The 15,273-nt window shown below is 36.2% G+C and overlaps 1 protein-coding gene across 1 annotated transcript; it reads right to left on the bottom strand.

Annotated features, from left to right (window-relative positions):
• Positions 1 to 1,936: 1,936 nt before the first annotated feature.
• TMEM144 (transmembrane protein 144) lies at positions 1,937 to 13,980 on the bottom strand. Its single transcript, XM_008942421.1, has 11 exons — positions 13,842 to 13,980; positions 12,524 to 12,646; positions 12,035 to 12,134; positions 11,429 to 11,509; positions 9,608 to 9,689; positions 8,686 to 8,759; positions 7,659 to 7,777; positions 6,298 to 6,417; positions 5,714 to 5,811; positions 3,669 to 3,722; positions 1,937 to 2,217 (listed from the first exon to the last, which is right to left on the bottom strand). The coding sequence occupies exons 1-11, from the start codon at positions 13,978 to 13,980 to the stop codon at positions 2,134 to 2,136; spliced, it is 1,074 nt and encodes a 357-aa protein (XP_008940669.1). The 3' UTR covers positions 1,937 to 2,133.
• Between the last annotated feature and the right edge of the window lie 1,293 nt (positions 13,981 to 15,273).

Genomic DNA, 15,273 nt, shown 5'->3' with positions numbered 1-15,273 from the left:
TGTTACCTTTATGAAGAAGGGAAAGCGATCCAGGGATACTATAAATGTCCAATTTAATTTAATTTAATTTATTTCCAAAACATGTGAACAAATTACTTTTCCTCATCTGAATCAACAGAAGAATGGCTAGGTAACAGTCAAGGATCTATCGAGAAGAAATTGTGTCTGACCTGGATATTGGAAGAAAACTGGCCAGTTTTCTTTCCAGTGTCAAGTATCAGGGTGTATCTTAACTTGAACAACTGTATCAGATGTTACATAAAAGCTGGCAGCCTAAATGAAACCACTGTAAAACAGGGACATTGTACTCAAAAGAGTAATCAATTGTTCCCTGCCAGAAGAACTACTACATCAGATTCCAAACAGTAAGTAAAGGCCACAACTGTGCAGCATTTTAATAAATTATTTACATTAATTAGAGAGTATGTTTATAAAATTTGCAGATGACATCTGGCTGGAAAATGACGCCAAATTGTTGGGGGACAGGGATAAAATACAGAGCAAAATTAGAGAAATTCCTTAAGGGGTAAAAACCTGTCAGACACCAAGTTCTGAGACTTGGGGAGGAATAAACAATATGACATAGGAAAAAGCAGGCTAAGTAACAGTTCTAAGATCAAATCTGATAAATAGTAGACAAATAAAGGTGGAAGGAAGAAAGGAGAAATAATCACTGCAATCTGAACACGTTAACAGTACCAAGCTGTGACGGCAAAAAGTGTCATACTATGATGTGTAACCACAAACAGAGCTTGCAAATTGGATGGTGAAAAAAAAAATCATTCTGCTGCTCTTCTTGTTTTTTTTAAGACTGTAGTCTGACTGCCACATCTAGTTTTTCTAGATAGCTCTAGTTCACTTAGTTCAGGAAAGAGAAAAAGAAAAAAGAAAAAATTACAAACAAGGGAACACTGCAGGAACTGGGGTTGTCTAATACACTGCAGAAAGGGCTAAGGGGAGGTTCAGACAATATGCTTTGCAAATATAAAGGTTAGCTGCCAGAGTAAGAAAATAAAGTTTTACATGTTAGTGGTGGTCATGGAACAGCGGACATAACGTTCCTTTTAGAGAATTTCCTTTCAATATTAGGGTTTTCTAGCATGACACATAGAAGCTGGTTATTTTGTATAAAAAGTGAAACTTACTTCTTAATTTATTTTTTAAGAAACAAGTTAGACGACAGCTGCCAGAAGTGACTTACACATAGATGAGCTTGCTTTGGGTAGAACAATGATTGGGTAGTTTTTGCATGATGCTTCAATGTAATAAATACTGCCATACATATTTTTTTTAAGATTTCAATATACTACATAGAAAAGTATCAAGAAAATGCCCAAAGTCATTTAGAAACAAAATTTGAACCACATACTTTGCTCAAATTGCAACACAGAAATGTAATGTTTAGTTGCAACCAAAATAAAAAAATCCAAACTTGCCCAACTATTTGCATTGTGGCCCTGATTTCCACACAATGTTCTTGCAACTGAACAAACATTTTGGCAGCAAACACAAGTAATTTACTTTACAGCACCTTTTTTTTTTTTCCCCCTATATTTTCTTAAAAATTCTGAAGTGATTAGAAGATAATGTTTTCATGTAAACTGATGACTTTAAGGAGTAATGTTCCTAAATAAAACAAATATTTCACATCTTCATGTGCGTTGATTCCATAAAGAATATTCCAAGACATATTTTATACTCCAGTCATTAAGACAGAATATTATAATAAAACAAATCACCTTGCAAATATATATAGTATTACAGACTAAGAATTAAAATCCTTTTATCCACCATCACAACAGTGAGCTGTGATTTATGATGCCAGAAAGTTTAGTACCTGAATGAGAAAAAAAAAAAAAAGTAACTATAAAACTATTTCATTTTATTTAATAAAGTCCTTTAAAGTTCTTTGTCATTCTTGTTGTTCCAAGAAACAAGAAATAAACATTTCCAGATTTTCTTTCATGCCAAATAGAAACACTTAGAAAAGTTGGTTTGTTTTTTTTTTTGTTTCACTTGCCTGAAGCAGGCTAGGATAAATGTTGGACATACATTTTGAAAATTATTATATATTGCTATATACCAGTATTGTCTGATTAAACAGTAGCACCATCTACTGGTCCAGAAATCCTTTCAAACTTTAGAAAAAGCTGTGGAGAGTGATCCAGCCAAAACGATGCAAAATGCTGCTAAGAGTAACATGTAGTTTTTCAGTCCCTGGATATGCGAAAGGAAAAAAAAAAGAAAATTATCATCCTGTTACAATAGGTACCACTTTACAAAAAAATGTAAAATAAAGAACCAGGGTTCATTTTATGATGAAATTAATAAATCTATCACATGAAATGATAAAATTTTCTGCTATCTCATATAATGTTTATAACATATTTGCTGCTCAAAAGGGTCTAGTATAAGTAATCTATGACGCCATTCAGTTAGTAAAACATTCACAAAATTAACCCAGTAATTAAAGCCAGTATTTTTAAAGGCCTTTGTCTATTTTCAGATTATATTTAAGCAGTAAGCACTTATGAGGAGACTATTTGAAAAATGTATGAAAAAGATGAAAGGTGTGGTGAGTCACAAAGATTCGGATATTGAACATGATGGTCCTCTGGCATGGAGCAGATGAAGAAAGTGCACTTCTGGTTCCTGATCCAAGAATGCCTAATGCATTTTACACAGTCACAAAAAAAATTGGGAAAGATGATCTCTAATGGCAAATTAGGTACCTATGAATCCTGAACTGATTAGCCAAGGGAACCTGAGTGTTATGCTACTAGCACTGAATGCTTCAAATGCTACTAGAAAAATTATTTCTGGCATATATGTTAACATCCAGTAAACTAGCCTGTTCCAAGATAATCACTACCACATCAGTTTAGGACCTCTACATCATAATGTAATTTAGCAAGGCCAACTAAAACTCCATCTCTTTTTTGGTCCTTTAGTGAACCTGACCATAGAAGTATAATCTCTTATCTACATAATTATTAGGACAACTGCTTACTCCCTTCTCCCACTGAAAAACTGGCTCAAATAAAGCTGTTTTCAGGCTGTGCTTGGCATTCTGCCTCCTGGCCCTGCTACAGTCTTCATTTACTGAAGACTGAACAGCATTCATACAGTTTTGGAATTCAAACCTTCATTCCTGTAAAAATTGTTCACAGTTCTTCATCTAAAAGCCCCTAAAGGGGGCCTACAAGCAAGCCAGAGACTTTTTAAAAAGACCATGTAGTGATAAGACAAGAGGTAATGGCTTTAAGCTGAAAGAAGGTAGATTTAGATTATATATTGGGAAGAAATTCTTTACTGTGAAGGTGGTGAAGCACTGGAAAGATTACCCAGGAAAGTTGTGGATGCCCCATTCCTGGGAGTGTTCAAGGCCAGGCTGGATGGGGCTTGGAGCTACATGACCTAATGGGAGGTGTTTTGCCCAGGGCAAAGGGGGTGGAACTAGATGATCTTTAAGGTCCTTTCCAACTCAAACCATTCTATGATTCTATGATTTCTTGGCAAAATTAGTATTGCACAATATGACTTTCAGCTTCACAGTGCAGTACTTGCAAAGAGTAGCAATCTAAAAGCTGCAGCTGCACACCAAGTCACGCTGCTCCTAGAGCTAGAGACAAGCATGAGAGATAAGGTAAAAGACCTTGCAAGATTACCTTAATTTCTTTAAACACAAGGACTCCCCACATTGCAGCAACAATACCAGGACCCTGCAGAATAAAATTCATTTGTACATTACAGCATTTCATTAAAATATACTGCCTTCTGATACTGTTCTTCAGCTGGTCGAATTTTGTCTGGGTAACAAATTTAGGACTTTGCATTCTGTATAATTATGGCACTCATGGCAAAAGCATAAACATCACTAAAGAGAGGCAAGAAATTTTTGTTTGTTTGTTTTGTATTTTTTTTTTTTCAGATAAGGCACAATTTCTTCCTAAATTACACTGTGGAGCATCTACTGGCTGTTTTATGTTCTTTTAGTAGGCTGCAATATGCTTCAATTTAGTCCAAACTACAGTTCACAAAGTTACCACATTTCAGAGGACTATCTGGGTTTATTGGCAGCTGCCATGGATAATCCTGACATTTCCTTTATTAGCATGACTAACTAGTTGGACACAGTTCGATCTTATCGCTCAGTATGATGTCAAGAGGCTGGAACATGAATGTATTTCCTGTATAGCAGGCACCCAGTAACAGCACAAAGCCAGCCAGATAGACAGGTCAGGGAAACTACTGATTATCTTTCATGTTGTTGTCCAGACTTCCTAGCTAACAGCAAATAACGATACACAACAATTTCCAGGCACTCTTGGTAATACAGTTTTTCCCCTGTGGGAGCAATGATCTGAATTTTCATGACCAATGAGAAAATATTATCTGACTATGAAATGAAAAGTGGCTCTGTTAATGCTTCCCATCAGAGCTGCTCCCTGAAACACTTGACAGATGTCTGGACAGCGATCTTCCTCTCCATCTTCAGTAGAGCTGATAGGATGCAGACTTAGGCCAGCAGGAAAGTGTCTCATGCTGAATATACTTGTGCGTGCTGTTTCCTAGTGAAATTGCCAAATATTATTTGAATAATAGCTAGAGTGTTATTTCACTTTCTAGCTAGTGTATGGTGCAAGAGGAATGCATTTTAAAAATTAAACAAATTGTTAAAGGGATGTGATCAACAGCTGTCTGAAATTCTCTCCAGGCTGAAGCAGAGCAGCAGTTCTGAACCCGTGGTCCAGAAAGGCAGTTTCTCATCAGTATTGTCCTTAAATTTTTCATTTTGTGATTTTATATCCTTGCCCTTTAGGCATACTGATAACTAAGTTACTAAAGCTGCTTTCTTTTAATCCTTCAATTTCTAATTAGAATGATCCCAAGTCTCTTTTTTCACTGCATACTGCAGAGTTTATTCTGATTTACTGCGCCTCGATGCAAAGCTTAATCTCTATTAACACTGTTTCATTGGTTTGCTTCCAAAATACAGCTGTTCAGTATAACTTTTTTTTGTATTTATGAACTCTCATTTGCCAGAAGTTATCCACCTTTGCATCACCATCTAGTAGACTGGCAAGCGAGTAAAGGCAAAGTTTATTTTTAACCTAGTGATGGAATTTATTCAGCTTCTGGAAATTAACAGTACTTTAAAGGTACAGCATCATAAATAGGAATAAAAAAATAAAATGGGCCAACCTATTTTTCCCTCATTTGCATAAGAACATTATTTTCAGCCATACATAATCAGTTCTGTTTGCTCAGGAACTACAAAAAGCAAAAATATTTGACTTACAATAAGCAAAATGACTACTAGAGGATAAAAATCACAAATTAAAACATTCATAACAATGTCCTTGCTGGCATGAAAGCATAAAGCATTTCTTCTTTTAATCCCCTTAATTTTACCATATAAAACTGATATCATTCTGGTTACAGAATCTTTGGCTTTTACGTAACCTTAAGAGTCACACTTTCAATTCTTCTGTTTTTTTATGCTTGGCATTGACCAAGATGGTGCTTGTCACAGTCATCTATGTTCTTAAAAAAACAAATGCTAGCACAGACAAGTAGAAGAGAGGCAGTGTATACTTTTGACTAAAATGCTTTAGACATATCATAATTTCAACTTAGTTCTACCAAATGGGAAGGAAACAAAGCTTTCACTTCTAATTCTTGTCACAGACTTTGTTTTTAATATACTTACTGCAGTAATGATTGGAAAGCTGACCACAGCACTGAGATAGTGATTGGCTATGAACCAGCAGCAACTGGCTATTGCCCAAAGCACGCCAGAAACAAACCCTAGAAAAATAAACCCCAATCAAAAACATTTACAGAAAGGTACAGACAACATTTTGTGGAACATTTGTATTTATAGCGCAATTCAGAAGTCAGATGTATGTATTATAGTACGTTAAATATTTTAACAAGCTGGCTCTGATAATCTAAACCAAAGCTCATGGGATAAGATCAGCTACTCCAACTGAAGTAGCAAATTAAAGTTCATAATTTTCTGGGCAATGTGCTCTCCACTCTGGCAGAGTCAGTTTTTGAAAGTCTGCCATATGCAATGTAATTTGTTCTAGTTTCAGATTAGAACAAAATCTATCATTGTTTTCCAGCCTTAATTAATTAACCCAATAGAAGTGATCTTTCAAAACAGACAAGAAGTCAAATTAAGGGACTTGAAAGGCAAACTAAAATTTCAACACATAGCTTGAACTAATCACTGCAAAATGGCCAGAAGAAGTAACGGAAATGCACTGCTAATTTAAAAAACAGTCATACCTGGTAATATGGCCTGGGGATAAACATTAGGTTTATTTTTCCTGACTGCACAGTAGATCAAAAAGTAGATGGTACTTGTAAGAAATATCCCACTGAAGTGTGCAAAAACATAATCTAAATCTAAAAGAGAAATTACACAATTTTATTAGTCTAAAACATGTTATTAATTTTAACTACATTTATTTCACTGATAGCATTCACATAGACAAAAACATATAAGGTGCCAACGCTAACGACTCAAATTCAATTGTGATTGTGACAAACACAGCTGCCAGTCTGACTGTGGATAGATTTGGTCAATCGCAAATATATTAAACACAAATTCACTACTGTGCTGATCCTAGGATTTATTACAGACTTTTATGCATTTTTGTGAGTTATTTTCCAGACTCTATTAGTCAAACCACTGAAACATTTTTTTAAAACCTGAAGTTTGAGGTTGAGGCTACAAAATTATTTATGTAATTATATCCTTTCCTGACCATCTATATTTGTATACCTGTATACAGCCTTGTTTCTTTCCTGTACATTTAAGGGCAAAACAATTGCACATAATATGTAAGCTAAATGTGGCACAATTGTTTCCTTTTTATATTTTGAATAGTGTATCGTAATTTTAAGCACTATAATCATTAACAGTAATAAATCCTTTATGGACCTTATATGTACCGAAGAGAGTATTTTCAAAGGGCAAAGCAGAAGTATGTAGCAAGGAGATCTCTACCTCCTTGGAGTCATAAATTCTCAACAGGAAAGGCAGCTATAGTAAAGATAGCATCTGTTTTGTCTAGCTGGGAAAGATATAAGTTGCAGTATTCAAGAGAAACTGTATGTAATAGAGCAAACAATTTCTTAGTGGCAACATTATGCAGTCTCAGCAGTAAATTGCTCTTAAGCTGCTGCTGGTATTACCTGATAGACTACACACTAAATCTTAAATAAAATGCCCTAATTACTTATGTTGTTATACACCTCTTCTGTTCACCAATTATGATCAACCTTCTCTTCCTTTGACAGTGTACTAATTTTGCAATTGGTACAACCTGTGTCCTTGTTCACCTCATGTTCCAGGCATATGAATGTTGTGTTTTGAGAGTGCTAGTATTTAATGCCTTCTGAAAAGTAGCTGTCAGTTAAGCAGGGTAGCCTCTGGGCTGTTTCTCACTTTCTTTTACCTGTGTAATTCACCTCTGAGAAAAACAGAGTGCCAGTACTATGATTACGACAACGTATAGTGCAGAACTGATAAGCTGTCATGGGGTATTTTCAGGCATACCACAAATTTCACTCTGCGCCTTTACACAAGCAGGAGAACACAATATACTGAAGAAATAAAATTGATGTGATCTATTAGCCTTTACCAAATTGACTTGCTCCTCTGTATATAGTTTCATTTCTTCTTCCATGGTCCTTGATGTAAAGTACTGGTACAAAGCTGGAACCATAGAGTATTCCAGCTACTACAGCCAGACTACATCCTCTTTAAAAAGAGCAAAAATCAGAAAAAATAGCCTGGTGTTAATTAGGGAAACAGAAAATAAACTTAAGTCCAGTACTGCAGTTAAAGACTGTGTATCATACCAAAATGGGTAGCAACACTACAATACCTTTTTCCACATTTTTATCTCTAGTGTGGAAATGGTGTAACACAATAACTTAGTTTTTCTATATTTTCTGGCCAAGTAACACAGGCACTTCCTGCCCCAAGAGCCTGCAGTCTAGATTAATGACAAGAGAAAACAACTAAATAGGATTTCCTAAAAGCAGAGCTAGGAGAAAACAAACAAAACCAGAATTAAAATGCACACACTCACAGCTTCACTATTACAGTCTATATATTCTTTGCAACTATTTTCAAGTTTACTGCATATTTAGACCCCTTCCCTGCCTCTAGATCACTGTGTTCTTGGCTGTCTCCTCTCCCCACACTGGCCCCTTGCTGACTGCTGCTTCCACCTTGGAGCACATCTGCTGTCTTCTCACCACACTGCCACGCCTTCTCCAGATATATGCACTTGGAAGCCACACCTGGAAGCACGTTAATAGCGTAGGCTCCTTCTATGCTGGAGTCCTAATTGACCAGGTGATGAAAAACAGCTCTGAAATTACTTCATTTCTACTGCTATTTGCTTTGCCAAATATTGTGCTTTTGTAGTAGTAACTAATACTTAATTGGTAAGGTGAAAGCACACTCAACAGTGCGAAGGAAATCTAATTAGTTGTGCAGCTATTCATATACAGATATGCACACTATACTAGTACTTAAACTTATTTATTAGTGCATGGCTGTGCTAGGAAAATTACAGAGCACAAATTCTGCTCTTCAGTTGTGTTCAACTACTTTCTCCAACTACTTGGCCTGCACCAGTAGAACTGCTACTAACTTACATGAGCCTCTTTTGTGGTGGAGAAAGTCTGTTCACCCATGAGTCATCAGAAGTATCTTCAGTAACATTAATAGACTGAAAAAAAACCAAAGAGTTTCCAAACAAATGTTTAATTGTTTGTTGTTGTGGTTTTTTTTATTTATTTATTTTAAAATCACAAACACTGTATTAAAAAGAACAGTTGTGCTCTAAGAAAATAAAATGGAAGGAGAAACAAAAGGAACTTAGAGAAATACTGTGAAGAAAGCAGAATTGCAGCATCCCTTTACTGTAGTCCTGCAATGAGATTCTCTTCTGCAATTTGGTGTGGCAGACTAGAACCTCTAGCGAGCATTGAACACAGCTAGAAAACTGAGGGGTTCTCTGTTCAGGTAGCAACTGAGCACTGACCTATAACAGTCAGGTACAATGGTAGTAAAGGCCTCCTGTTCTCCAGCTTTTCTTGCATACTTTGGGCTCCAGAAGGAGTGACAGGCAATCTGTGACCCCTCACTGGCCTCCAACCTGTGCCACAGCTAACACTGAGGATCAGTGGTTCTTGACAGTCTCCTGGTTCTGTAACATGGCAAAAATCTGGTGGGTAAGTTATACACTGTTGCCTTTCAACTAAGCACCCTCCTAGTTTTACAGCTGGACTTGAAATTGTTTCTTTTTCCCACACAGAAAAGTATAATCTTTTTTTTGTATAATCTCTGTCATAGTGCAAAAGGACTTCTAAGCTATTTAAAGCTGACAATAGAGAAAGAACACTTGACAACATCTTTTTTGTTGCTCACATTTGACTGGATATACAGTAACCACAAATTTTAAATACAACCAATGCATATTTATGTAGCTTAGCAAATCTGGTTAATACTGAGCAAATTTTTTTTAAATGGATATGTCCTTTCACTGCTATGAAATAACAACTGTAGAGTACTTACACTTTCTCTCAGTAAAGGTGTGCTTTCTAATGAAACTGGAGAACTCTGGACTTCAGTTTTTATAAAAAGAAATATGACAACACTCAGAAGAGAAAAATACACAAATTAATACCATGTCAGCTCATACGGATGTAACATTCAGCACAGAGAAAAGTCAGATTTGGAGGCGTATTACTTTATTTTCATTATTGCCCTAGAGTCACTTCAATATATTTTAAAAAATAATTGCTTTTTAACAGTCTCAACAAACACCTTAAGTCAAAGTAAGTAAAGTAGTCTTTGTATCACTTTACATATCTCTCTTCTATGTAATAGGATTGAAATGTCTTCTTTTACAGTGTGTAGCTACAACCACATGTTAAGAACAGGTGCTTTAGTTAACAGTGCTCTTTTGTACTAAACCACACATCTGCCTGAAAATTCTATATGGAAAAGCTTAAACCTGCACTGAATCATCTCTCTGCTAAAGGAAAAAAGCTAGTTTTCAGTATTCTATAATGTGTGAGTGAGGAAATACTGTTCCTACAGGGACTCGTGTTTATGTGGTAGGAGAAGGGGTATTGCTTAGCAGTGCACCAAGTGAATCAAATGAAGAAAGGGTAACACTACTGCTTGTAGAGACAGCTTCAGAGAATCAGGTAAATATGTGTCATAAGAACTGGCAGGATCTGGTTTTATTTTCATGGAAAGTATTTTAATGATTTAGGAATTCCTTCTCATAACTGTAAACAGAATGTCTTCGTTAGAATAATGACTCACCTCCTACTGAAGGAATAATGATAGATATAAAAAGGATGTCAGCTTCCTCCTGAGGGACTAGACAAACATACAGGCTAAAATGAAATATGTGCTTCTGAGCTCTGCAGAATGACATGCACAGGCTTTGTGCAGCTTGCCAGGAAAACATGATTTTTACCCTGTTGACCAATCGTCTGTGATATCTCAGAAACAGGCAGGAAGCAGGTGGTGAGCTGAATGAATTCAACAGGCAGGAACAGCAGTACTGCAACTCTTCCCCAGGTACCTCACAAAATCATGTGGTACGTATAACAGTAATGGGTAAAAAGCTGTGGACTGCTAGGAAGGGTGGAAGTCAAACATATTAATCTAAGGCGGCAGCTCTCTCCTAGCAATGAAGAATAGCTCCATCATCTCCATGTTCTTAACACCCTTCTTTTCCTAAAGTGTTCCCTGGCATTTGGACCAAAATGTACACTCATTCAAATAATAAATAACACAATAATAAAAGGTAAGGCAAGAAGCCCTTCCAAAGGAAGCCACTGTTCGGTGTTAAGCGTGGCTTAAGAGTTAAAAGACAGGGAACTATTGAAAGAGAAAGCAAAGCCTCTGGCTATTCATGGATACTAGAAGATCTCGGCAGGGACCCTGTGGCATATTCTACAGTTAAAAGGAAGGATTTGTATCCCTGACTGAGTCAATTCAGCTTGAAAATCTCACAGATGTTTTCTCACCAAGATTCTTCTAGTTGGTTTCTCCTCTCTCACAAAATTTGGGGAAAGTGAAACATTTGAATAACCTAGCCAGGGGGACAACCAGTGCACTCCTGCTTTGCCTTAAACATGTCTACCAGCAAAATAGTCTATTTCTGTGTTTATGAACAAACATTTCTGTACTGGATATCATGTATGTTTCTATTCTGAAATACAGCACTGCCCAGCTAGGTGTGGAGAGCTCATGAATTCTGCACTAAACCAATTTACAAACAATACTTCAATACATTTGTCCTCTAGTTAAACTGTCCCTGTCGTTTTAAATATTTAGTCTACAATACAGAAATTTATTATAAGAATAAATTTTTACCTCAATAGTGAAAGTCCAGCTCCAATATAGTTCAAGATTGGTCTTGATACCTCTTCTGGGTCAATTCCAAACCAACCAAACCTGGAATATTTATCTAGTTTCACTTAGTTTCACTGACTACATACAAATAATTAAATTGTAACTCACTTTTGGAAGTCTTTACTCGTGTAAATAATTCTACTCAAGTTTATATTTTGCAACATTGGATTCCTGCTTCTGTTGGCTTGCAAAATGCTACATCTACTTTACATAAATAATCTTTAAACTAATTCAATTTACATTGATTTTTTTTTAATCTGAGTATTTAAAAATTGAACTTAATTCTATCAGCCCATAATGAAAAAATACAGTGTACTAGTGTTACATTAAGAAATACGTTATTTATTCAATTATATTAATGAACATCATTGAGCGGTCTTCTTCCTATTGACACAGAGAAAACTCAAAAAGCTAGAATAATTAGCCTGAGTACTTTCCACTGAGAGGGAAAAAGTTCTTTTATATATGATAAATCCTCTTTATTTGTGATAGTGTTTTTCACTGCAGTTATTAATGAAGAATTTGCAACATTATTTATGTATGAATTGAGACTAAAAACATACTCACCTTGAACTTGCCCATCCTGTCAGCAAATTAAAAGAAGCCCATATCAAAAGACCAAGAGCTAAGCCAATAGTTTTAACAATAGGGACAACTGTAACATTACCTGAAATACAAAAAAAAAAAAAAAAAAATTAGAAAGGGTAAAAACTAGACAGTGATCTTGAACATTTTTGCTTTAGATTCTGTGGCTGTTCAGAAGGCTAAGAAGCTTAAGGCTACAGGTGATAGGAAATAGTGGTAATTAAAAATAAATACATTAAACATAAGCTTTTCCTCAACACCATTTAAAAAATTGGTTTTGGTGTGAATTGGCTGCTTATAAAATATGTATAATAAAATAATGTTTTCTATAAGGGTACACCTCCATTAATACCAAGACTTCAAAAAGCCAAATAACTTCTACTACTTTACATATGGATGTTTTTGTCACAGTTTTTAAATAAAAGGTTAGGATTACTTTTGTTTCAAGAAATAGAATGTCTTTGTCCTTACCTGTAGCCCACACAAAACCCCCAACCATAGCCAGAGGCCAAAACTGGGGACAATTCTGAATTAAATTGATCACCAAAGAAACCATCCATACGGAGGCACAGAGAATCCATTGGAAGAACATGCCTATGAATAAATCAAATGCACACAATAGAGAATTTGTACAATACTGTGTGTATGAATCTCTTATCATACCATCATTTAAATAAAATTGTACAGAAAAATATCAACGGGTGGTCATCTCCTTAGTGAATTTCAGTGAACCATATTACAATACATTTGAAAGATGTATTCTAGGGTGGGGTGTTGTAATTCCGTCAGTCTTTTCCTTACTATGCATTCTTTATATGCAGCTGCAAAAGACACTTTTTGCTGTACAAAGGTTACACACGCTCTGGTTCTCAAACATATAAAAATTTTGACAGGCTTCTGACAAAGAGGATATTCAGTTACTGCAAACTTCTTCTGCCACCCTAGTAGCAGCTAACACAGACCACAAAGGACAAAACTCCTTCGAAGCTCAGTGCTTGGGCTTTTCCACTAACCCAGGATATTGAGGATGATAAAAACTTTGGATACCAATCTCTTCTACCTCTGTAGATTCTCTAAGGGTCAACTAGGCAGAGCAGTTAACTTTATGCCAGCTGAGCTATGACTTTCACTTTAAAGTCTAGCCTTTTCTTGTCAGGACCATATTTGGCACAAAGAAGAGAGAGAGGTTATATGCAGTCTGTAATGTATATACTATTATTGCAGTAACATAATGGCAGATTTATTCACCTAGGGATCTAGTATGCTTCATATAAACATGCAAATACAGCACGAACCAAGCACAGTAAGGTGATAAAATTCCAAGCAGGAAATAGAATCGATTGTTTCCTCTTACCCAGTCACCAGATAAAATATTAAAATTTCAATTTTTGATTGCTTTTATGTTAGGTCCACAACCGAAAGGGAATACTCCAAAGTTCAACAACTTTTACAGTATAAATAACACTGTTATGCATTTGAGAATACCCATAAGGGTAGAAGACATTTTGCTTTCCATTGTGAAATGCTCATGAAATGCACATCATCCCTGTTAAAGTGCACACTAACACATAAAAAGGCTCTTTTAAAGATTTGCTGCATCTTAACCAATACTCTATTGCTTTATACCCATTCCATAGCACAGAAAATTAAAATATGCTCTGTGGATTAGGGTGATGATTATCTGTGATGATAATTAAAACTCTAGCTGTGGAAACTCACATTTGCTGGTAAAATACTACACCTATTAGCAAAAATACCAAACCCAACAAAAGAATATAAATAAGTTTACCATCACCAGTATCAAATTTCTTAACAGGCACAAAGTTTGTCCCGAACAGAAGGACAGCTACTGTGGAAGAGGTAAAGCCAATAGCTAGATCTCTTCCACTGCTGATGTTCAAGCTACTGTAAGCTTTTCCAGTGCTCATCTTTGTCCTGAAGGTGCCTCCTTCTGTGGAGTTGTTTTACTGCAGGTCCCGACAGGTTCTGAAATCAGAGAGTGGAATTACACTACATGGAGTATTACATAATACCAACCTGGCTCAGAAATCTGAAACTTAAAGACCCTACTTACCAACCTCTCAAAGTCTGGGAAGAACTGCAAAGTATAATGTAGAATCTCACGAAAACCTGCCATAAAAAGTGAATGAAGTAACTTAAGAACAGGTGCACCAAAAAAAACTCCACTGTTGTCTGTTTCATAATCAGCTTCAGAGAAATGTCTGGACATACAACAACATGAATGTAGAGATGCATTCAAGGGTATGAGGACTTGAATCTGGGAAGCCCTGACGCTTTAGGGCGACGCTCTGACAGAGTATTTCTTATTCCTGTAGTCAAGGGGGGTGTATGGCAGGGAGGCGGTGGTGTCACACTGGGGTGATTAAAAAAGTAGGTTAGACAAATTCTTACTTGGCAGAACAAGCTGTAGCAATTCGCAGTCCTGCTGCCTGTGAGTTAAGAACAGGCTCAGGGATTCTACAGATGCCACTGTGGGATCAATATAGGATTGTAATATAACCACAGGGATTGCTCTAGCTGACACAAAACGTGAACAAAGGTTCATTTTTTCTGTAAGGAACAAAGGGAGAAGCTGCCTCTAAAGTTTCTTTGTTCATTCCATATAACTATAATAAGGCAAAGAGGTTTTTTTAATCCCATAATACTTTCCTTCTTCCTTTTTTTTTTTTTCTTTTTCTGTGAGAGATTCATCTTGAGGTTACACTCAACAGAAGTTCCACAGACACACTTTGATATAGATTATAATTTTGACAGAAAAGGTGGCTCTGAGGACACACACAATAATATGATCTTTGCATATATAGTCAACACCACACTTAAAAGGCTATATGTAAGAGAACTATCGGGATATTTAACTTTGAATGGCAACACGCCGTTTGCTGTGACTATAAAGGGACATATTTATAGAGATATGCATGCAATCCTGCTGTTGACTTAATGCTCTTTATACTGACTCAAACGACATCCTAATGCAGTTTGACATTCCCCAGTGTAGGTGAACTAGCGACTGCCTAGAGGAAAAAAAGCTGAAATAGGATGGTGGAAATTTTGCCAAGTCTGTAAGGGGTGCCGTGAGTACACTTTCGGCACAAAAGGAAGAGCTAAACTGCTACACATTCTTTCATCTTATTTTACCCTCCAGTCTCACCTTCTCTAGAGCCCTCAGGACATAAAGCACTGCATTTGCTGAGGTTGTGCTT

The sequence above is a fragment of the Merops nubicus genome, unplaced genomic scaffold (assembly GCF_000691845.1).
Source record: "Merops nubicus isolate BGI_N331 unplaced genomic scaffold, ASM69184v1 scaffold39736, whole genome shotgun sequence".
Lineage (NCBI taxonomy): Eukaryota > Metazoa > Chordata > Aves > Coraciiformes > Meropidae > Merops > Merops nubicus.
This window is presented reverse-complemented; position numbering and strand designations above follow the sequence as displayed.